At 40.0% G+C, this 25058-nt stretch overlaps 1 protein-coding gene across 1 annotated transcript; it reads right to left on the bottom strand.

The window, feature by feature from the left end:
- Positions 1 to 601: 601 nt before the first annotated feature.
- Positions 602 to 25058, bottom strand: npc1 (Niemann-Pick disease, type C1). The gene is made up of 23 exons (XM_028473185.1): positions 24905 to 25058; positions 19355 to 19483; positions 19168 to 19274; positions 17990 to 18135; positions 17145 to 17312; positions 16813 to 17062; positions 14383 to 14465; positions 13932 to 14299; positions 11417 to 11643; positions 11237 to 11337; positions 9789 to 9891; positions 8703 to 8892; positions 8013 to 8195; positions 6932 to 7174; positions 6649 to 6783; positions 6493 to 6582; positions 4065 to 4255; positions 3872 to 3987; positions 3009 to 3138; positions 2745 to 2930; positions 2106 to 2337; positions 1923 to 2036; positions 602 to 935 (listed from the first exon to the last, which is right to left on the bottom strand). The coding sequence occupies exons 1-23, from the start codon at positions 24980 to 24982 to the stop codon at positions 756 to 758; spliced, it is 3750 nt and encodes a 1249-aa protein (XP_028328986.1). The 5' UTR covers positions 24983 to 25058; the 3' UTR covers positions 602 to 755.

A 25058-nucleotide genomic window follows, 5' to 3' on the forward strand; every position in this document is an offset into this window, starting at 1 on the left:
GTTTTAAACTCTACACTTTGAACTTTTTGTTTTTAGTTCAAAGGGTTTTAAAACAAAGTTTACATTGTTTAGAACAGGGGTCTGCAACCTGTGGCTCTGGAGCCTCATGTGGCTCTTTGACTCTTTTGCAATGGCTCTCTGACAATTTAAAAAAATAAGAAAATGAATTATTTCCTACAGAGGGTACTGGTGATTAATGACATTAACTTCAAATAAAATGATGATAAAACAATTGGTTAACCTAAAAATGAGTAACTCTGCCACCGTCCTACTTCAACTCCTGTAACATCTACAGACCATTAACTTTCCTAACACCAGTGGCTAACATTCAGTTTTAAATCTCTGGTCAGACAACTTAAATAACAAAAAAGACTATTCTGGAAGAAAATACAGACTTTATTTGTGTGGGGAAAGATTTATTTACTTGCTAACATACCGGCTTAATATGCATGCTTGATATGTTGTAAGAAATTAGCATGTGTTGGAGTTGATAATGTGTTATCAAATTCAAGTTATTTTTGTAGCCCTTCAAATCCATTAACTCATAAAATTATTTGATACTATTTTAACGGTATAGAATTTTATACGCTGTATTGTTTTCATGAGGTTTTTTTTTCGGCTCCGGAAGGACTTTAATCCAGTCGAGATTAGGCAAAATGGCTCCTTAAAGAGTAAAGGTTGCAGACCCCTGGTTTAGAAGCTAATGATAGCAGAAGCTAATGGTAAGCTATTGCTAGCAGAGGCTAAGGCTAACGCTAGCAGAAGTACTGACCAACGTAGCTGAGCAGCACAGGCAGGAAGACGAGGCCGTGAGCCGCTCCCAGTAGAACGATGGACAGATACATCCTGAAGTAGAAAACCTGGAAGATCTGAGACTTGGACAGAGCCAGGATCAGGATCCCCCCAAACTTAGTCAGAGTGATCCCACTGAAGACCTGCATGGGCCCACACACCACAGAGTGAGAACCAGACACAGACAAAGCAGAGCACAGTGCATGTCAGGGTTGGGGTCAATTATAATTGCAATTGATAATTAATTACAATTATGACATGATTAATATTGAAAAAAATATGTTGCTGTTGTAATCATAATTGAATTGTAATTGAATTCAGATAATTGACTTTGTAATTGTAATTGTTATGGAAATTCTATAAAAACTGTCAGTGCCAAGGAAAAAAGTGGGAAGATTTAGATTTTTTTTCTGAGAATAGTAACTCAAAAAATTTGCACAAAAAAAATTATTATTTTTTCTTAAATAAGGCTATATTAAGGCATAAAAATGGGAAAAAATATAATTTTTTTCTGAGCTAATGTTATAGTAATACATCTTGGGGAAAAAATCTAACTTTTTCCATTTTATAAGGCTATAGTTAGGCATAAAAATTGATTTTTTAAAACTTTTTTTCAGAGATAAAGCTAAAGTAAGTCATGAAAATTAGATTTTTTTTAAATGTCTGCGATAAGGCTATTGTAAGGCATGAAAAAAGAGAAAAAAAAGTGAAAAATGAGAACGAAGTGACAAACACCCCAGTTCAGAGGTAATGCTATAGTAAGGTATAAAAATGTAAAAAAATTCTAAGATAAGGCAATCATAAGACCCTAAAAACTAGTTAAAATATGATGAGCACATTTAAACTGGTTCGAAAATGCAGTAAGGCATAAAAAATGAGGAAAAAACCCAAAAGGTTTTAAGGCAAAGCAAAAAATTGGAAAATTTGGGATTCTTTTTTTGAGATAAGGCTATCATAAGACCCTGAAAAAGTAATTGTAATTGACTTTCAGGAGAAAAATAGTAATTATAATTTTGTAATGGAAAAAATGTCGGTCACCATAATCATAATTGAACATGAATAACTGAAGACGTAATTGTCCCGAACCAGTGTGTGTGTGTGTGTGTGTGTGTGTGTGTGTGTATACTCACAGAGCTGCCCATGTGTGCCAAAGCATCCTGAGCTCGTTCTACTCGGTTCCCCTTCACACTGATGGAGAACGCTCTCACGATGTGACTGCAGAACTCTACGGAGATCCCACAGCTCTGAAACACACACACAGGTGTCAGGGAGCTGCTCCTCTGTGTGTGTGTGCGTGTGTGCGTGTGTCTCACCATGGTGAGGTTAACCAGAGAGACAGCGTTCAGGCTGATGTTCCACAGCCACATGACTCCAAACATGTTGATGAGGATCATGGAGATGGTGACCACCACCATACAGGCTGACCACAGCTCAAAGCCCAGTAGAACTGTGCTGACCAGCAGGATGGAGAACACTGACACTGACAGGTTCAACGCTGTGTCATAGGCCACCGTCAGGTACTGCTCATAGAACACGTAGAACACACTGCGCGCACACACACACACACACACACACACACACACACACACACGATATTAACCCTCATCATGTAACAAACAGGATGACAATCACATTAAAACAAATATTGATCAGTCCAATGACTCCGCCTCCATGTGATATTAAACTATCAGTGTGTGGCCAATCACAGAGCAGCCTACGTTACTATGGAGGAACAAACAACTATTACCATAGAAGAAGAATCAGAATGTAAAGTAACTCTGGTGGAAGACCGACAGACACACAGTTCATGATTAAATTAGTGAGATTATTATTAAGTTTGAGAGAGAAGAAGAAATACAGCTTTAGAGTACGATGATGTAATGTGATATGATTTTGTGATAATGATGATGCTGATGTTGTAATATGATGTAATGTGGTGATGATGATGTCACCTGTAGGCGAACACTGGTTGTTGGATAGCGGTGCTAATGTTAGCTGCTAGCGTCCGTGCCATCTTCAGACCCTGGATGAAGTCTGGAGACTCTCTGAGGATGGTGTGGTACGTCATGAAGTAGGACGCTCCCACCGCTGTACCGTTAGCACTCAGGTCTACCGCAGAAGCATACGCTGCATGACCTCTACACACAAACACACACACATAGTGAAGCACTTAGCGCCACCCTCAGGGCGTGTGATGTCAGCGGAGGCGGAGTTACCCTTTCCCACAGTTGATATTGGGGTTGTCTGACAGGAACATGGGCAGGAAGTGCATGAAGTCTTCTCCTTCTGGGCGATGCTTCCCACTGGGAGTCATGGGCCGACACGGCACACACGACGGGTTCACCACTGACAAAACAACACAACGTTGCTCAGTGATTAGCTCACAGAGATAACAGGATAATGAAACTCCAACTCCCAACATGTCAACACACTGACTCTCCACCCACAATCTGCCTTTTTAATTTCAAGGGGTTACGTCAACCAGGATATTATGACCATACACATCCATTATTTGTTGAATCAAAACTTATGAAATGTAAAATTATTATAATAAAATAACAGATAATGTTCAAAGCTAAAATAAATGCTCAAAAATACTTTTTTATGTTTATTTCACCAAAAGTAAGATTAGAAGTAAAACAAAGACGTTCGTCTGTTCCTGGGGTTAAATTGTGGAATAATGTTGATATAATAAAAATGAGTGATACACTAATTTCATAAAGAAAATGTCACAATATATTTTAGAGAGTTATGTGAAGCAGTAGGAATATGTTTATAAGAGTAAAAAGTGTTCTTTGTGTATATATATATATACACACACATATGCTTGTATTATCTGAGAAAAGTAACTTGAATGTAATGATTTATGTTGGTCATATAAGAATTTTTGCTTCAGCCCATTTCAGTCTTGATATATATCCTTAAATTGTGATTTATGTTTGAAACTGAAACTTCAACACAACGGCACCATCTGGTATTGACCAAGCACTGGCTAATCAGATCTTCCCTCCAGACTGGTGAAACAGTGATGGAGCATGATGATGATGATGATGATGATGATGATGATGAAGGTGCGTACCTGAGGCGTTACAGAACTGTCCTGTGTTGTTGTAGTATCTGCAGCAGGTGGACTGAGGCTTGACCCAGTCAAAATAATCGTCCAACCACGAGGACGGTGTGTAGGCCACAGTGGAGCTGAAACAGAGCAAAGGTCTTCCTGACTAGGCTCCTCCCCTTCCTGTGTGTGTGTGTGTGTGTGCATGACCACTCACTAGTTGCTGATGAGCGAGGCGTAGTAGACCTGCTGAACCAGGGAGTCGTTGTTACAGCCCACTCCTCCACACACAAGGTTCTGACCCTCCACGCTACTGTAGTTCACGCCCTCTTCTACCACAAAGTACAGCGGTGCTCCCGTGTGGAGGAACTCACTCAGGTTCTTAAAGTACTGCAGCACGTACGAGTCCTAGTAACCAGCAGGAGAACATGCAAACCACACACACACAACAACAATCACCTGTTAATCACAACCCTACTGATTAGACTACAAGTACTCACACTACTCTATTTGAGTTGCTTTTATGGGTAATTGTACTTTTTTGAGTATATTCCTAAATCAATAATTTTACTTCTACTTAAGTATGTTTTAAAAGAAGTAATTAGTTAAATTTCCACACCCAAACATTACTGGGTAAAACATATTTTTTTGTTTTAAAATGATGAACGGACATTGTGAAACTACAACAAATGAAATGACCAGACAACACTCGAATGCATCACATTATAGCCTACCAATCAAATTAAACGTAATACATCACATTATAGCCGACCAATCAGATTAAACGTAACACATCACATTATAGCCGACCAATCAGATTAAACGTAACACATCACATTATAGCCGACCAATCAGATTAAACGTAATACATCACATTATAGCTGACCAATCAGATTAAACGTAATACATCACATTATAGCCGACCAATCAGATTAAACGTAACACATCACATTATAGCCGACCAATCAGATTAAACGTAATACATCACATTATAGCTTATTAATCAGATTAAACGTAATACATCACATTTTAGCCGACCAATCAGATTAAACGTAATACATCACATTATAGCCGACCAATCAGATTAAACGTAATACATTACATTATAGCCGACCAATCAGATTAAACGTAATACATCACATTATAGCCTACCAATCAGATTAAACGTAATACATCACATTATAGCTTACCAATCAGATTAAACGTAATACATCACATTTTAGCTGACCAATCAGATTAAACGTAATACATCACATTTTAGCTGACCAATCAGATTAAACGTAATACATCACATTATAGCCGACCAATCAGATTAAACGTAATACATCACATTATAGCCGACCAATCAGATTAAACGTAATACATCACATTATAGCCGACCAATCAGATTAAACGTAATACATCACATTATAGCCGACCAATCAGATTAAACATAATACAACACATTATAGCCGACCAATCAGATTAAACGTAATGCATCTCATCATAGATTCTCTGCCATTCTTCCTTGCAGATCCTCTCCAGTTCTGTCAGGTTGGCTGGTGAACATTGGTGGACAGCCATTTTCAAAGCAAAGGGTCTGAATACTGACCATGTGATATTTCAGTTTTTCTTTTTTAATAAATTTGCAAAGATTGCTACATTTCTGTTTTTGATGGGGTGCTCAGTGTACATTAATGAGAAATAAAATGAACTTTTTTGATTTCACCAAATGGCTGCAATGAAACAAAGAATTAAAAATTTAAGGGGGTCTGAATACTTTCCGTACCCACTGTATATCAGTACTCTTTACATATCTGCTGATTGTACACCATGAAGGCTCAAACATACTCAAGTATACCGCGTAGTAGCTGCAGTAAAATCCTACATTTCAATCCTTAGCTCTTCTGTGTAGCCCTTATACTCCTGGGATGTGTGTTAAAGATGCGGTACTATCGTAGCTCGTGTCTATCTCTCTTCATGCAGGTCTGTTATATTTAATGATGGTCGATAGATGCTAAGTGTTTAGTGTGACACCAACTACGAGGACTAGTCCACATGCTCCCAAAATATGAGCTTTGAGAGAATAGCAGTCCAGCGTGGCTCTGTGCACATCCTTTCTGCGGAGCAGAGAGTCGCTGTGCACGGAGCTCTGTAATTGTCGCATGTTTTGACAGTCAAACTCTTGTGTCGCATTGATGGCAGGATCAATTTACACAGCGATATAAACAATGTTCACATCTGAGAGTGTGTGTGACACAGCGCTGCAGGAGCTCAGAAGGAACTGACGGAGCAAACGCATTAGATTATGGGGGGAAATAACATTAGGTTTTAAAGTTCAATAAACAGCATTTTTATTTGTTTATTTTTTTCTACATTATTGAATGTTTGTGCAGCAGACAGAAGTCCATCTGCCTCCAATTTACCTTCTTCAAATGTAATTTTGTGCTTCCGTGCACTCACCTCTCCACGTTAAACGAGCAAAAACAAATAGGGCGGTCTCAACCACGTCTATAACACGCACATATAAGTGCCACAATGTTAGTCAATTCCCCACAGCAGGTGAAGAAACAGTGCCACCAAAGGATTTAGGGATGTACCTAGTTTACTACCCTTTATTTCAGATCTTACTGAATCCGCCCCTGTGTGTGTGTTCTCAGACTCACATCAGGCATTGATAACTTCTGGTCCAGTCCAATCTCAACTTTGTCGATCACAGCAACACTGAACGAGAGCATCGCAACAAACACAGCAACCTGTGGACACAACAACACACTGACTGTTACACACACACAGACAGACAGACAGACAGACAGACATACGATGACAGGTCTGGTCCACTCCTGGAGGATGAAGGGAGCGAAGATGTTCTTGAAGAACCTGAAGAGGAACCCATCAGTCTTTGTTTCTTGTCCTTCTGGAAGCTTCACACAGCAGACAATGTCCAGTCGGTTCCCCTGGAAAACACACACACGTGTCACAGTACATCATCAGTGTCTGTTGATTTGCTGCTGCAACAAATGAAATTAAAAATATTCCATCAGTGTGTGTTGACATTAGTGAGTCTATTGGTGTGTGCTGTACTGTAGTGTGAGTCTCTCTTACTTCCTGTCGTTTGGCGTCTAAGCCGAGCAGGCTGACAAAGCAGCTGATCTGTAACAGGAAGTCAATGAAAACGGCCAACCCAGCGAACAGAGAGAAGGTCCGTACAGCAGGCATGTCGGACAACGCTCCCAGGAAAAAGGCCACGGTCTCAGAGAAGGAGGACAAGAACAGACTGGGTGCGATGTCTCCCAGTATACGTCCAATCTGCTGGTGAATTTCTTCATGTGGTGATCTCTCGTCTCTCTAATCAACGACAAGAGGAGGAAAAACTGAATAATGCGACATCTTAACAAGGAATATAAGTATGGACCAGTATAAACTAGTACAACCAGTATAAACCAATAAAAACTAGTACAAACAGTATAAACCAGTACAACCAATATAATAATAATAATGCATTGTATTTTTTATAGCGCTTTATCATAGACACTCAACGCGCTTCACAGAATTAAGGCATTATTCTTTCACTCCACACTTAGTGGTGGTAAGCTACTATTGTAGCTACAGCTGCCCTGGGGCAGACTGATGGAAGCAAGGCTGCCATAGTGCGCCACCAACCACCACCAACACTCACTCACACACTACATTCATACTAGGCAATGTGGGTGAAGTGAAGCCCAAGGACACAATGACAGATAGCACTAGAGTGACTGCCCCCCCCCCCACTCTGGCACCTGGAATTCTCAGTGGTCTCCATCTAACTACTAACCAGGCCCAGACCTGCTTAGCTTCCGAGAGCTAACGAGATCAGGCAATGACAAGCTGGTATGGCCAAAATCTAAACCAGTACAACCAATTTAAACTAGTATGAACCAGTATAAATCAATAAACATTAAAAACCAGAATACAGACTGTATCAACAGGTCACTGATGTTCTGATCAAACTGGTGTCTGTGTTATCTGATGACAGGCGAACACTCAGACTCATTCACTAGGTAACACGGTCACCAGCTGGTTTAGGTCACCACATGTCTAACAAGGTGTTTCAGTGCAGCATCATCTCACATTGGGAGCTAATGCTAATGCTAAAAAGTCAGTCTGTCAATGAGGGGGCGGGGCTATGGGACACAGGAGGTCAGACCTGATAGGTCTGTACGATGATGAAGATGTTGTCAACGCCCACTGCCAACACCAGGAAGGGAATGACCTCGATGACGATGAGCGTGAGCGGCACGCCAGCGTAGCTGAAGATGCCCAGAGAGGAGGAGACGGAGCCCAGCACGATGAGGATACCAGCCACGCCCAGAGACACCTTAGAGTCCACCTGCACATGGTCAGGGTCAAAGGTCACAGGAGCATGCGTAGGATGCTGGGTGTGTGTCAGGGTTGGGATCAACTACATTTTTCAATTACAATTACATTTTTCAATGATCCATGTTCAATTATAATTCAATCATCATTACAGTGACCAGCATTTTCTCCAAATACAATTACACTACAATTATTTGTTAAAGTCAATTACAATGACTAAAGTTCAATTACATTTATTCACAATTACTGAGCCTGAAATAAATAACCTAATACTAATTTATTAACTACATGTGTAGAACTGTAACATAGTTCCTCAGTTTTGCATAAACTATAATTGCCAAATTTATAGAATTTCCATGCCAATTACAATTTCAAACTTAATTTAATTAAGATTAAAACAGCAACAGATTTTTAAAATTACAATTATAATTACGCCATAATTGTAATTAAATATGAATTACGTGATTACAATTATAACTGAGCCAAACCCTGGTGTGCATAGAGGGGGAGGGGCCTGTACCAGCAGTCTCCTGAGGCTGTGGATGTGACCCAGAGCCAGAGAGATGTAGACGAACATGATGGCGTAGCTGATGAGCACCGTGGTGATGTCACTGTCGCTTTCTCGCTCGATCTCATCCTCCACGCTGCGCTCAGCGCTGAACGCTATCGTCATGTTGGGGTGGGAGTAGTTCTTCATGAAGGAGATGAACCTGGAGGCAGGGTTGGGGTCAATTAGAATTGGAATCATGTAACTGATAATTAATTACAATTACGAAGTAATTAAAAATTGTATTTGAAAAAGCTGTTGCTGTTGTAATCATAGTTAATTTGTAATTGAGTTCAGATAACTGACTATGTAGTATAAGAAAATGATTTAAATAAAACAATTGAGTTTCACCCAGGACAACACTGTGGAATGTTGAGCAAGTCACTCAACCCCCAACTACTCTCTCTCACTGCCTCTCAGGGATGGGTTAAATGCAGAGGACAATTTCGTCTACGTGTAAGCCCTGATTTAATCTATAATCTTATTTGTAATTGTCATGGAAATGCTATAAAAACTGGCACAAAAACCCAGACTTGAAAATGAAAAAAATGTGGAGTTTTATTTTAGATAAGACATAAAAACTGAAAAAATTTGGAATTGTATTTGTTGTGATAAGGCTACAATAAAGCATACAAATTGAAAAATTCTGGATTTTTTTCCTGACATAAGGCTATCATAAGAACTTAAAAACTAGTCAAATATCATGAGCACACTTAAACTGGGGAGAAAAATCCAGTAAGGCACGAAAAATGTGAAAAACTAAAAATTTGAAAAATTCTGAGATAAGGCTATCGTAAGACATACAAATGTTTTATGGGGTTATTTAGGCTAGTTAAATGTGGTTAATTAAATTTAAACTTTAGTTATTGGGAACATAATTGTAATTGAATTTCAAGGGAAAAATAATAATTTTAATTGTAATTGGAAAAGATGCCAGTCACCAAAATCATAATTGAGTTGTAATTAAACATGGGTAATTGAAGACGTAATTGATCCCAACCCTGCCTGGAGGTCACGCACAAGCTGAGTCAGCAGATAAGGTATGAGGCGTGAACTCACTCCTGCTCCCAGGCCAGAGCGCGTCCACGTTCCTCTGAGTCTTTCAGGAAGTTGTTGAGAGGAAAGGTGATGACCAGGGCTGTGGCGTTGTTGTAGTTGGTCTCTGAAAGAAAGCAAGAGGACTGAGTGTAGACCACAACAGGAAGTGCTCATCCAACTCCAGGGCTGTGAAACTCATTTTAGTTCAGGGGCCAAATACGGAGCAGTTTGATCCCCCAAGGGCCACAAATTTTAGGTTGGGAAAACAAGTAATTTTAACATTATTGTGCCCTAGTTTAAAACCGACAATATCCAAGCAATAAGGGACAGATATCAGTCCCAACAGGATCTTCACTTTAATCAAATAGAAATTGGTCACAAAATCTAGTAAATTTAAATAAAATATTATATAATAATTTATGGAAAATTGAAGGATTTTGTATGAATTTTGAGTTTTTTCCACAGTTAAAAATGACTGCAATCATGTGATATAAGCAGTAGGAGTGTTGAGTTTCAAATACACAATGATTCATGTTTTTTCTATAATTTTTACCTTTCTTTTGCAGGCCAAATTAAATGCTCAAAAGGGTGAGATTAGGCCCTTGGACCATGAGTTTGACACACATGTTGTACAGGAAATGCTACACACAGTGTTACAAGCCGTTTAAACATTAATTCAGTGACGGTACTTGTAATTGTAGGTATCTATAATTCAATTTCAACATGTTGTAATTTCAAGACCACATATCTATAATGTAATTATGACTAGTTGCAATTCTAAATATTTTTATCTACAATTCTATTCTCACTAGTTACACTATTAATTGTAAATATCAACAATGTAATTCTCACTAGAGGAAATCGCCATTGTAGATATCTGAAACTTCATTACAACTAGTCAATGTCCCCTTGGCTTCCTTTCAAATTTTATCTACAATAAAATTTTGACATGTTACAATTCCAAGTCCACATATCCATAATGTAATTTGAGCAGTCACAATTGTAATTATTGATATCAAAGTCAGAATTTAATTACTGATATGTCAGCTTGGAATTGTAATCAGTAATTCTTACTAGTAACAACTTTATTTTAGATGTCTAAGATTTCTAGTCAGAATTGAATTATAGATATGAAAAAGGGAATTTCCACTAGTTAAAATAATATATCCAGAATAATATAGTTGACATCTGAAATGGAAAAATACATTTTCACAGTCACAATTGAATTGTAGATATTTATAATTGTTATTCTTACATGTGAAAAAAGAATTACAGATGTTCGTAAATATGTTTCAACTAGTCAAAATGTAATTATTACATGTGAAAACATTTTTGTAACATGTCAACATTGTTTTCCAGATATTTATGTAATGTAATTCCCACTAGTAAAAAATAAAATTGCAGTAATAGTAAGCCCTACTTGATAAATGTTAAAACTGCCACACACACGCAAGCACGCCACCACTCACCATCGTATCCTCCCAGAGCCAGCCACGGAAACACGGGCCCGCCAAACGTTCCCAGACACGGGTCATGGAGCTTAGTGGTGTCGTTGAGCGATGCCGGTGCACTGTAGACACAGACACAAACACACAGACGACTACGTCAGTCCCTCCTCCTCCCATGTGAGCAGCGGCAGGGAGCGTCACCTGACACAGTAGAGGAAGTGGTCATGAAAGTCTGCGTAGGTGTAGAATTCATCTCCCACTCTGTGGTCCAGCACCTTGTGACTGTTCTGGAAGTAGTTGAGCACGCTGAGGATGGTGCAGTTGTTGTTGTACGGAGACAGTGGCGCCAAGCACACGTCCTTCAGGGTCACCGTCTGACCTTCATGGGAAGCCTCCAGGCCTTCGATGGACAGCTGCAGGTCCAACACCTGCAGAACAAAGGAACACTGAGGAACCTTCTTCATCCGCCAAACATCTGTAGAACCCAACCCTTCATCCTCATTCTTCTCAAATCAAATATTAATCTGAGTCTGATGTTTGACCACATGGTGGAGGAGGTCATAATCCAATACAAACCAATATAAACAAATACAAACCACCATAAACCAATACAAATCAGTATAAACCAATATAAACCAGGTCTTAGTCCAGTTGAACCAGTATAAACCATTATAATTCAATGTATAATTATATAAACCAATATTATTACCAGTATAAACCTATATATACCAATATAAATCTACTGTATATACTAGTATGAACTTGTATAAAATAGTATAAACTTGTATAAACCAATATAAACTAGTATAAATCAGTACAAACCTTTATCAACCTATATAAACCAGAATTAACCTATAGAAACTAATATTAAACAGTATAAACCAATGTAAACCTATGAAAACTAGCATAAGCCAGTGTAAACCAGCATAAGCCAGGGTAAACTAGTAAAAACCAATATAAACCAGTATTAACCAGTGCAAACCTGTATAAACTAGTATAAACCAATATAAACCAGTATAAACTAGGGGTGGGACTTTAACGCGTTAATTACAATTATTTAATTACAAGAAAATAAGGCGTTAAAATTTTTTTACGCATTTCATCAGTTTGTCATTGCACATTTTTTCTAGCACGCCGATTACACTGATGCACATGTGACGTCAGAGCTCGGCTAAAAAATACCAAAATGGAGGACTTGGATGAAAGCGCGCTGGTAAGGCCAATGAAAGGACATTTTTATTTCAAGAATCAACCTGACGGTAGCCTTGATAAAAGCCTGGTTCATTGCAAACTGTACAAAAAAAAAAAAAAAAAGAGCTTCCTTGAGCTCTGACAATGTTAACCGGTTAGTTTGTTTGAGCAACTGGTTGAAGGAGAAAAAATAGGCTTGAAGGTGTGAGACTGATGGGTGTTATTTTTTTGCACTAGAATGTTTAACTAGTACTGTTATTTAGTACTTGGAGTTCCAAAGAGATTTAGGCCAAATGACCATTTATATTTCAAATTTTACTTGAATTTTCAAAAAAAGCACTTTATGTTGATTTTTTTAACCATTTAAAGCAAACACTGTTGTAAAAAGTACATAATCTATCTAATCAATCAAGGAAGGTGCACACGCACACGCACTATGGGAGGTGAATCCATTCTAAATTCATGCACACCAGTCCATCGCACGCAAACCTGCCTGCCTAACTTTCACTAAGTGAAGCTGCAGTAATCAGGCGAGCTTCACTATGCAGCAACGTCTGCGTAACATGTAAATGCTTTGAAAAAATTGTTATGCGCATACGCGTGCAGATGCATGCAAGTCAGTGTGTGTGAGTGTTGAATCCTGTCCAATCACAGCAACTATCTGATGCAGAGCGTAGCACTACAATCACTACCACTCTATGGAAGGGTGTCGTGACAGACTGTAACCGCACTAAATGGTGGTCCGTTATACACTCAACACTCACACACACACACTTACATAAACATGTGAGCACCAATATGTACACGTGAGCGCCAAATATGTGTTTACCTGTCACGTAGATGGTGATTGATAGTGAAGCGCACCTGATCGCTATAGCTTCACTTATGCCACACCTGTGTCTACGTGTGACTGATATATTTATGTTTGTTAGGTGCACATCCAGGTGTGGCGTATGTGTGCAGACGCTTTAATGTGTATGCACATTAAAAAGTGTCTGCAAATGTGTTAACACGTTAATGCATTAACACGCCTGCAAGCACACATGCCCGTGTATCCATTCTAAGTCTATGGAAAATGTAGAGCAGACCAGGGAACGCTTTCGTTGGACTGGTGCGCATGAATTTAGAATGGATTCGCACGCACACACAAATAGTTTTATTTGTACAAATTCATGTGTCTTTTATCAGATTCTACCTAAACCGCCACATTGGTGCAAACTTAATTTATCAATTCATCGCATGCCCAATACAATATTTTAGTTTGCACGTACAAATATACCCCTTTAAAACACTACAGAGTATGTACACCTCTTTGTACATCCAACCTTCAAACATATACTCATTTGGCCATAATTGGCAATTCAACTTAAGCTACCACATGAATACATACTTCCGTCGGGCACTGGACTAGTGTAATTCATTTTGATTAATTTATTACAAAGCCCCGAGTTAATTAGATTAATTTTTTAATTCAAGTCCCACCCCTAGTATAAACTTATATAAACCAATGTAAACCAGTATAAACCTGGTGCAGCAGATCTTTGTCCAGGACTGGTCCAAATGGGATGTCTGCTCCTGCGGGGTACGGTGAGTAGATGGTGGAGTTGAGGGATGTGGTGATGATGAGCTGAGCAGTTCTGAAAAACGGACCAAAGTGGTGGTCGAAGTAGTCCTTCTCCTGCCGGGCCTGGCTGCTGGGGGATGACCACAGCTCCACGGGGTCCGTGGTGATCTGCATGTAGGCCAGACCCCCAGAGGACAGCGCCACTAGCAGGACGCTGCCCGCTATGACCAGCAGGGGGCGCCGCACGCACAGGGAGCCCCACCATGTGAACAGCACTCTGAGGGCGTGCTCAAAGCGTTCACCTAAGCGCTCACAGCACGAGAAGTTCACTGAACAAACAAACAAAAGGAAGTGAGCTTTTACTGTGAAGGTTTGTTAATGCAGCAGCGCATCCTGGGAGTGACACACACACCTTGGTCCATCTCATCTCCGTTCACACACAGAGGATTCTTACTGTCCTGGATGGGCCCGTACTCTGACACCAATGTCCTCCTCCTGCAAAAGCAGCACAGCATTACAGCTAACTGCTAGCTCTGTTAGCCAACCTGTCAGCTAACTGCTAGCTTTGTTAACCAACCTGCTAGCTCCATTAGCCAACCTGTTAGCTCCATCAGATAACCTATTAGCTAACTGCTAGCTCTGTTAGCAAACCTTTTTGCTAACTGCTCCCCAACCTGTTAGGTTGGCTAATAAAGCTAGCAGTTAGCTGTTAGTTAACTGCTAGCTCCGTTAGCCAACCTGTTAAATCTATCAGCCAACCTGTTAGCTAAAATAGTACACAAACTGCCTTAAAATAGTACACAAACTGCTATAAAATAGTACACCAGCAGTTTTCAAAGTGTGAGGCACGCCTTCCCAGGGGGGCGTCAGAGGGCTTACTTACAGAGGGATTAAGGGAGGCGCGGCGTGAGGAAAAGTATACCGGGAGAAGTTTACCGAGTTCCCTCACCTCACTATAAAGGCTGTGTTCATCCCCTTCACCTCTACTTACCTGTGTGAGTGTGGATTTTCTGCATTGACAATGATTAAAAGGAAATATCGGTCACGGCTGCGGGTAGAGGATGATCTGCGTTTATTCCCTTCTACAGCACATCCCTGCATCAACTGCATGTGCGCATCAAATAGAGGTGAGCAAAATAAGGAGGCAAGATTTGCAATCTGTAATAATTATATTAAGGATTTACGCACAATGTTGAGACAGTGATATGAAAAGCAGAGCTGCCCATGGTGCACAGGGAGAGTTGTCACGATACCAAAATGAGTAACCACGATACTATACCAGACAAAGTATCATGGTTCCAGGTAATATCGCAATACTGAAGCCTTTTTTAAATTATTATTATGAACTGCAATGTATTTGTACAAGTTAGAAATACTTAAGTACTTGATGTGCAAAAAAAAAGAATGTTTTTTTATTTCAACCATATAAATTCTGTGCAACTAATATAAATAATCAATTTAGGATAACAAATATACTGTCTTTTTTAAAAAAATCTGTTCAACAATAATGCTTCTTCTCCAACATAATAAACCATGAAGGAAAAAATACATTAAACAGGAACTGATTCCCTTAGAAAACTATATTTGTATACATTTTCTGGGTGACGTCACTGGTGTTTTATGAGATTGGATGTGATCCCTTTGTAAATATTGTTTGTACATTGTAAATATCGATCTGAGTCTGTGCGCAAAAAACAAACAAAAAAAGTGTTCCCTCCTTTGGCTCCTATAGCTTGGTGGCAGCATCTGCACAGTGGATCTCCTACTGCTTTACCGTCTCTGCCTCGTTTAAAGCCAAAATAGTTCCAAATGGGACTTTTGAAGTTTGGTTTTTTGAGCAAAATTAGTGATGCCACTGATGACGATGCGGCAGACTCGCCGCTCGGGCCTGTTGCTTCTGGCATGTGTTGTATCGTGTTTGTCACTGTAAGCCGTGCACGCGTCCGGGCGAGACTTTAGCTTGTTGCTTGTTTTGAAGTGAGTTTTAAGGGAGCCGTCTTAATGGAGTTCGTTCTTGCCGGCAGAAACACACGAACAGCCAATCAGCTAACAGACGGGTGGACCCAGCGTGCGGAAACCATCTCCGGACGTCGCCAGTAACAGGCAAACAGCCAATCATTCAGCAGCTGTTGATTTCGGTTGCAGTAGTTGCCATGTTGGTTTGTTTTCAAGTGAGTAGCATGCAGTGAGCTTAGACTGTGCAGTGAGAAGCCGAGAGGAGGGTAGAGGCAGCCGCTATGTAGCAGAAACTGGTACTGGTAGTATCGTAATCCACAGTAGTACCATTGTGTAGAAATTCTAGTATAGTAGGAACCGTTACAATTTGGCACCGTGGGGTACCATGGGTATCGTGCAACTATATGCGCAGGTACGATATAAGTGTCCGAATGATGATCTGTTCATTATTATTCATTATTTGATTTGAGGAATTCAGTTATTTTCAGTGTTTCAGCCCACTATGTAAGCGTTAATGTGGGATCAGTGAACATGTATTGTGTTTAGATGTATTCAAATGTCTTCAAAATATGTTTGAAAACACACTATGGTGTTAAAATGTGTTTTAAAAAGATTTTAAAACCATACACAAAGATTGTGTTTAAAAAAATATATTCATGAGCAAAATAAAGATATGTATGACATTTATTGCTGAAACCATTTTTTTGAGCCTCAATGAACGTAAAAAGCAACATCAATAACATTAATGAAAGTAATAATAATGGGGGCGGGAAGGCACCGCTGTTTTTTAGTTCTCTGAGGGGAGGCCCACTATCCCACACTTTGAAAACCCCTGTAGTACACAAACTGTTAGCTTCATTAGCTAACTTGTTAGCTAGCCTCTCACCTGTAGCACCATGCACACACCAGTGCTCCCACGAACAGCAGCAGGAAGCAGGTGTAGAAGATCCACATGATGACAATCATGGCGTCCCAACCAAAGATTTTCCATGGCGGGGGCAGAGGGGGGGGAACGGGGGTTGGGCCACATGTCAGCGTGCAGTCCTGGCAGGAGCACGGCCCGGAGCCATCCTCCAGGATGTCACTGCAGCTCACCGTCTCATTGTTCATGGGAGAGAAACCAGAGATCGCCGTATCTGAGGAGGGCAGAGCCAGAGTCACAGGACTGTGGTTCACTGAAAAAAGCTGTTGCAGGGCTAATCAGTGACACGCACTGACCTGAGAAGATGGGGATGATGGGAAATGGAGTCTGTCCATTGTCAATGCTGAACATGAACTGGATCCAGATGGTGGCGTTACAGTCCTTGGCGTCTTTACCACAGAGCAGCGACAGAGCTGGGACGTTACTGGACGGAGCCTGGACGTCTCGACATGCGTTGTACATGGCTGCACCCAGAGTAATCTGATTACTTTAGTTACTCTTCCTCTCACTTTAGGAGCAAAAGATGAAAAAAAAAACAGGGCAGCAGCTGCGTTGCCAGGTTGGAGATTATTTGTGGTCATTTTCTGTGTTTTCGTTGTCGTTTTGTTTATTTGTCTGTTTTGTATATTTTAGGAGTCTTTTGAAAGTATATGTCATTTTTTTGTGTGTTTTTGTAAATATTTTGTAGTTATTTTCGGTGTTTCTGTTGTCATTTTGTTTTTGTCTGTTTTTTCTGTATCTTTGGAGTCTTGTGTGTTTTTGGAGATCATTTGCAGTTATTTTGTTTGTTTGGTATCATTTTGTTTATTTGTCCGTTTTGTATTTTAAGAGTGTTGTGTGTTTTTGTTATCTGGAGTGTTTTTGTAGATATGTAGTTTTCTTTGTTTTTCTTGTCATTTTTGCTTATTTGTCAGTTTTTTTCTACATTTGGAGTTTCCGGTGTATTTGCAGATATTTTGTAGTTATTTTCTGTGATTTTGTATATTTGTCTGTTTTATATATTTTAGGAGTCTTGTGTGGAGACACTTTGTAGATATATATAGATGTTTTTGTTGTCATTTTTGTTTATTTGTCTGTTTTATATATTTTGTACAGACAACAGTTAGGAGTGAGAGAGTTCTAAAAGGGGAGGAGCTCTGACCGTTTGCGAAGGCGGGTCCTATGTAGTACTGCAGCTCAGCCACGCTGCTGGAGTTCACGCGGGTCACGTTCAAGAAGTCACTCTGAGATGGACCACAGGTCAGCTCACAGAACAGGTTCATCAGGTTAAAGAAGCACGCTGGACAGCTGCACAGACATGTTCAAACACACACACACAGTTACACTTCCATGGAGCTCATGTCGCCACTGTTATTCATTTGCTGGTCTGTCTGTTAGCAGGATTACATCAAAAGTATATATCAGTTTCTGACCAAACTTTACCCACCCCAACACAGACGTTAGGACATAGAACACCCCATTAACCATTGGACCTTTAGTCAACTGTCAGTTAGGAAATGTTTGCTGTACGTGTTGCCATGGCAACAGCCTCATCTCCCTTCCAGTTGTAGACCTATTTGTGTGGGCGGAGCCAAATAAAAGATTAAATAAACAAATCATAATTTGTGGTTCTTAATAAAATGTGTTTGTAGAACTTAAGTGTTGATAACAGATAAATATCAGAGTGGAGGAATTACTGTATCTAGGAGCCAATCACAGCAGAGCTGGTGTATCATCTGAACAGCACTACCTACAGACTGGTATTGATTAAATATCTGTTATAGAGCAGGTTTGGAGCTTGGCAGAGGTTTGACTCTATGTGATTTGGTTTTGTGTATTTTTATCTTGTATTGTATGTTTTTAGAGTAATTTCTGAGTAATTTGGTTATTGTTTTGAAAATTCTTCTGTTGTTTTTGGAGTAACATTGTGTATTGATGTCATGGAGATTTTATAGTATAGACTGGGCGTGTCTTAACTGCTCCAGGGCCACACCCATAATCAAGGTATTTCTTTAATTTTCCCTTTTGTGGCAGGTCAGACAAAACCTGGGGTTGAGTAACACTCTAACGAGGGTTCTAAAGTGGTTCATGGTTCCGTGTGTGTACTAAGGTGTGTTCTAACGTGGGTTCATGATTTCGTGTGCGCACTAACGTGTGTTCTATTGTGGGATCTCTAACGTGAGGTCATGTTTTCGTGTGCATACTAAGGTGTGTTCTAAAGTTGGTTCATGATTTCGTGTTCGCACTGTGTGTTCTATTGTGGGATCTCTAATGTGGGACATGGTTTTGTGTGCATACTAAAGTGTGTTCTAAAGTGGGTTCATGGTCCCTTGTGCGTACCGGGACAGGAACTGCAGAGGCAGCTGAAGGCTTCCTTTCAGCGTCTGCAGCTGATCCACGTCACAGCACACGCTCCGGTTCCCGTAGTCGTATCCTGGACAGAGCTCCTGATCAGAGAACAGAGAGAGAACGTCAGTGTGGGACAGACACTACTGACAGTCTGTAACACTGACACAGACAGACTCACCCTGAGGAGAGGTTGTCCCTCAGGAGGCAGAGCTTTGGGAGGTCCAGTGTAGTAACAGTTTAACTTCTTATCAGGCAGCACCGAGGACGACCCACACTCCCCATACCACACACAGTGCTGAGGAGCCACCTGCAGGGGGCAGCACGCACACACACGATATAATTTACAGCACGTGTCAAACTCAAGGCCCGGGGGCCAAATCCGGCCCTTAAAGGGATAGTTCGCCTATTTAAGACATGACGTTGTATGCAATCCTCACCAGCACTATAGTGCATACACATTGTCTCACTCAGTGGTCACCTCCCTGGTCCGAGTTCTGGCCGCTTGAAGTTGTTCAAGAAAGTAGTCCCGGTTAGTTTCCGGGGCCACAAAACTGTGCGTTTTTAATAGAAAAAAATATATCCGTTTGAAAGCTTGATTCATTTACATCACAAAACCGCCCACAAAAAAAATTCATACCTCCAGTTTTAATCGGCACTATTTTCTCTTCCGTTCCCATCAATCCGCGCTGCCATAGTGCTGGTGAGGATTGCATACAACATCATGTCTTAAATAGGCGAACTATCCCTTTAAGAGCATCCAATTCGGCCCACGGCAGAAAGCAAAAAATTCAGAGAAGCCATGAATCATTGCATAAATTACCAACTAAATCAGTTGAAAAATATCTCAGGTTGACATCTCCAAATTAAAGGAAGGGTAGGTAATTTCCTCCAGATATACTTTTTAAGTATTTGGTTGAACTTGTCTTCATGTTCTGACAGAAATTAAGATCTTATGTGCTCTAAAAAAAAAAAGGAACGACGAAAATCCATCACCTGTAGCAGCTGTAAACCTGTAAAAACTTCGACTAATGTTGGAAGACGGTAGGTTTTTTTTTATTAATCAATCACGTCTCCCCATCTCCCTGATCGTTCTCAACCCCTTGCATGCACTAGCCCACACTCAAAGCGCGCCACCGGTGTCAGAGTTAAAACGAAGTTCGCCATTCTATGGTCAACTTGCAGCGTCAAGGCTGAGAAATTACCCGTTCCACATTTACTGGTGCCAAGATTTTCATTGGTCGACCAGCAATGGTATCAGTTTCAATACCGTAAATCCAGCAGCAGCTCAGTGTGAGAGTGCTGCAAAAAAAAAAGTGTTGTGCTTCAGCTGACAGCGCAGTAGACTGTTCTCAGAGCAGAGAGGGAACAAATTAAGACAGGGTTGAAACAAGCATCCACTGTTAAATCAGTCCTTTTTCTGCACAAGCACATGGATTATCCTTATATTTGATACGTGGATTATGTAAATAGATACACTGCTGTCTCTGGCGCCTTGGCGCGCACTGCGCACGACGTGCGTTTGTTTCCCCGTGCGCTGATCTGATGTTTGACATCAACAGTTGTTTATTAATAAAAGCAGGCTTACCATTAAGACAAATGTAAATATGTCAATCGTATGAGTAAAAAATAGGTTTTAATTGTCGGTTTCAGGTGGGGCTCTGATATAAATACCTAATGTCTGTCGGACCTGTAGGTTTTACTTTTGTTTTGTCGGGTCCTGGTCAAAACATAAATAACGTTCATATCATAAATGGTCTGTGTTTAAAAGCAAATTAGCACCGTAAAAAGCCAAAACAAAATATTTGTCTCTTTTTCCTTCTCCTCATCCTCCTCTGCACCTGCTCATTCATTCTACATTTTTTCTTTTCTTGGGCGACTAATCACTACGTGTACCATAGTCTTGGTCAACCAACCATTTCCTTGGTTGACTACAGCCCTACATTTCACACCCTCCATTGTGCCACTAACTAAACTTCCTGTTAACTTCAAAATAAGAGCCCTATTTACAAAAGAGTTAAAAAAAAAAACGAATGGAAGACAAAAGATGTTTTTATTTTGAAAAGGTGACATTTGATTTTTAGCTTAAAGCCAGTGTCATGTACTTTGCACGGTTCACACACAGTACAGAAAAATAAATTTTTCCTTTCAAAGTGAACGGGCACATTTTATTTGTTTAGTACGTGACACAGGTTGCAGAACAATTTTACATTATACTGGTGTAGAATATGTTAGTGGGACATTTACAACAAAGACTGACTCAGGTCAACTCCTCCCTTTTTGGTTGTTTTATTGTGGATTATCTCCATGTTTATGTGTATATCAGTGAGCTCAGGAGGAACATGTGACAATAGAATAAAATAAGTGATGAGGATCAATTTATGGTCCATCAGCAGTAACTGGTCCTAAAGTGATGTTGGGCTCTCCAGTGCTGACTCAGCACATGTCACATGATCCTGTGAGTTAGAGGAAGTCCTCTGGTTGTCAGTGGTTGTTCTGAGACTAAACCAAAGTTCAGCTTCAGCTCGTGACTCTAACAGAGAAAGTTTGTTCAAACAGCAGCAGCTCATAGCACTCACAGACCATTGTTCTGCTCACTGACACTGATAGGATATCTATCACAATCATTCAATGCTCCTCAACCTGAGGTACACCACCACCTCAGGGCCAGCAGCTCACTGCACAGGGACACAGAGAGGTCTGGAAATACACTGTCTGTATATAACACACACTGACAAAAATACAGAATATAACAGAAAATGACAAAAATACACAATGACAATAAAATACAATACAACACACCATGACAAAAAAAAACACACACAATGAAAATAAAACACAATGACAATAAAACACAACACAATATATCTCTATAAAAACAAGGTCTGTCTGTGTTCCTCAAATATCTCTGGGGATCAGACTGACCTGAGACTTTCAACATGGTTGCTGCTTGTTTCAATGGAGTGCAACGTCGGATTTGTTTGGACTGCAATGGTACCATAACCGTTAATAAATAAATTCATAAAAATTATCCACCGGAGCAACCACAGTCACGTGCCCACCAGAGCCAATCGCTGGAGAGCCCATCATCACGCCCCACCTCCAGAGTCCAGCATACATAAAAGCGCGTGAGAATTCACCTCATAGAGGGACCACGAGAGCATGCCCGCGCGCAATGGGTTTTATGCGCACGGTTGTTGTTTTCACCTGTGTGGCTTTTTGAAACTAATGTGACAAAATAGCCCCTCCTCCCTCTGCTGAGCACAGACAGAGACGAAACACACACATATTGACCAATCAAATGAGGTTTGAAGAGATGAAAAAACAGAGAGAGAAGCAAAGCGGAGCTGGTTCGTTCGCGACCGACACATCACGAGAATTAGGTACTACTCAACATAAAGTTGTGGATGTATGTGTGTGTCTATGTGGGTAAGTACACATGCACCAACCTGTATGTTCTTGCTTGATGTTACATGCATGAATAATACATATATCAATTAATTTACCTTTTATGATTTAAATGACCTCACCATTACCGAAGTTTTTTTTCATTCTAATAAAATCATCACTGTGCTACAACAGCGTCATTCTCTATCTACCTTACCAATTTCTGTCTTAAAACAAATTATTCAAAACTTAACATCATGTGTATTTTTAAACATACTATGGGTTTGTGTTTAACACCAATTTAACAGCATAACCATCAGAGGTGTTGAAAAAAATTGATTCGACGGGCGATATATTGAGATATTATGTTGCGCGATTCTTGGATTGATTCAAAATGCATCCATATGGATTTTTTTGTTATTTAAACATAAAATTATATATATATATTTATTTTTTTTTGCCCAACTTTTTTTTTTTAAAAGAGAAAAAATCTAAAAAGAAAGTACTAACTAAATTGCACTAAAGCCAATAAAATAAATTTCATACATAATGTTCTCATGAAGGTGTACAAATTTATAGATTAGTTATAAAGTATATAAAAAAATAGCAATAATCGTCTTATACTTTAATATTGGGATATATCGTATCGTGACCTATGTATCAGGATACGAATCGTATCGCCAGATGCCAGGCAATACACACCCCTAATAACCATGATGGATAACAAATTCATACTTATTACTATATTTGACCAATGACCATACATACCCTTTAATTATTCTCAAAACCGAAATCTAACCAGATTTAGCCTTCAAAACACTTGAAGTTGAAGTTTAGGTGTTTTAGTCACTCGGTCTCCATGCACGGCCCAATGGATAAAGTGCATGGAATCGAAGTTTGATTGTCCAAAATGCTTTGTAAGTCTGCCTTTCTTGGTTAGCTTGAAAACCCACAGCATGCCACAGCCACAGCTGAGAGTGATTGGAATGTAAATTACAATGTTTTAAGGGAAGTGGTAGCTGTGGGCAGTGAAACAGGAAGTGGACCCTTCAAAATAATGCACCTGGACTAAATGCGGGTTACACATGCATGTTAGTAAAAATGTACAATGTAATTCTTAGTACTTCTATTATTTCTCACTTCAGTGTTCCAGGGATCCAATTTTCATCTGAGTTAAGTATGTTTATTAAGTTATGAGAATATACTTTTATAAAAGGTTCACTTCTCCGACACACCCAAAGTTCCATGTTACACCATTGTTTTTAAGTTAAATGTTTATATTTTTTACCATTTTAATGTATTTCTGAAATCAAGTAAAATAAAATAAAAACTAAAGAAACATGACTACTTAAATTTATTCTGTGGCACTCATAATGTAGTTTATTTTTGCTGGAAAAAAATTTGGCTGGTGGAAAATCTGATGGGCTGGTAACTTTAAGAATCTACTAGCCATGCTGACTGGTGAATTTAAAGCCCTGCACACATTATAACACCATGACAAAAGCACACACTGAGCTCACTGCTCGGGGACAGACAAAGGTCTGGAAGTCTGTAAACACGCTGTGACCCAGAACAGGACAACAGAGTAATAATAATTATTATTATTTAAAAGCGCCTTTCAGGCCACTTTACAGTAAAAACAGTGCAATAAAGTATAAAACAGAATAATACAAATAAGAAAAAGAAAAAAGAAGCGATGTGTGTGCGTGTGTCAGTGGGTGCTCGTGCACAGTGTGTCAGTAGGTGTCCTCCTTTATAGAAACAGACCAAACTAAAAAAACTGACAGGTTCAGTCCAGCTATTCTTCTTCTTCTGTTTATAAAACTGTGAACAACCAAATACCACCGAGCTGTGACGTCATAAACACCCACTGTACATCCAATAATATGCAACATTCACGTTGAGCACCTTTAATAACAGTGATTGTTGGTAATTCAAGTCCGTTAGCTGTCTGTTCGCTACCTGTTAGCTGCTAACAGACGGTCAGTCCCTCTGAGGACTCATTAAAGTCTACATTAGAGCGTAAACAGAGCACTTTGAACCACCATAGAAACCCTGACTGATTCAAAACAACAGCGCGGAGGGACACGGTGTTCTGGATCAGATCGCATCTGGTTCAACTTGTTACCTACACTTGGTCAGTCACTAAAACAACAGACAACACGCGGCGTCGGGTAGATGTGTCTAAAGCAATTATGAATGAGTTTAAATGTGATTAAAGAGTCAGCGCTAAGGCACGGTTACCAAGGCGACCACAATTCGGACCATTCCACAGTCATTAGTCAGACCGTACACCGTTTGAACCAAAACACCGACAGACGACTATAGTGTGGGATCCACTCACCGTCCGTAGGTGGAACACCGACAGAACACCGACCAGCAGCACCGACGACCAGTAGCAGCGACCCGCGGACACCGACATTTCTCCGTGTGTGAGAGAGAAAGAGGCGGAGGAAGCGAGAGATGAAGAGGAGGAAGTGGGAGCGGAACAAACTTTA

The sequence above is a fragment of the Gouania willdenowi genome, chromosome 17 (genome assembly GCF_900634775.1).
Source record: "Gouania willdenowi chromosome 17, fGouWil2.1, whole genome shotgun sequence".
In the NCBI taxonomy this organism is placed as follows: Eukaryota; Metazoa; Chordata; class Actinopteri; order Blenniiformes; family Gobiesocidae; genus Gouania; species Gouania willdenowi.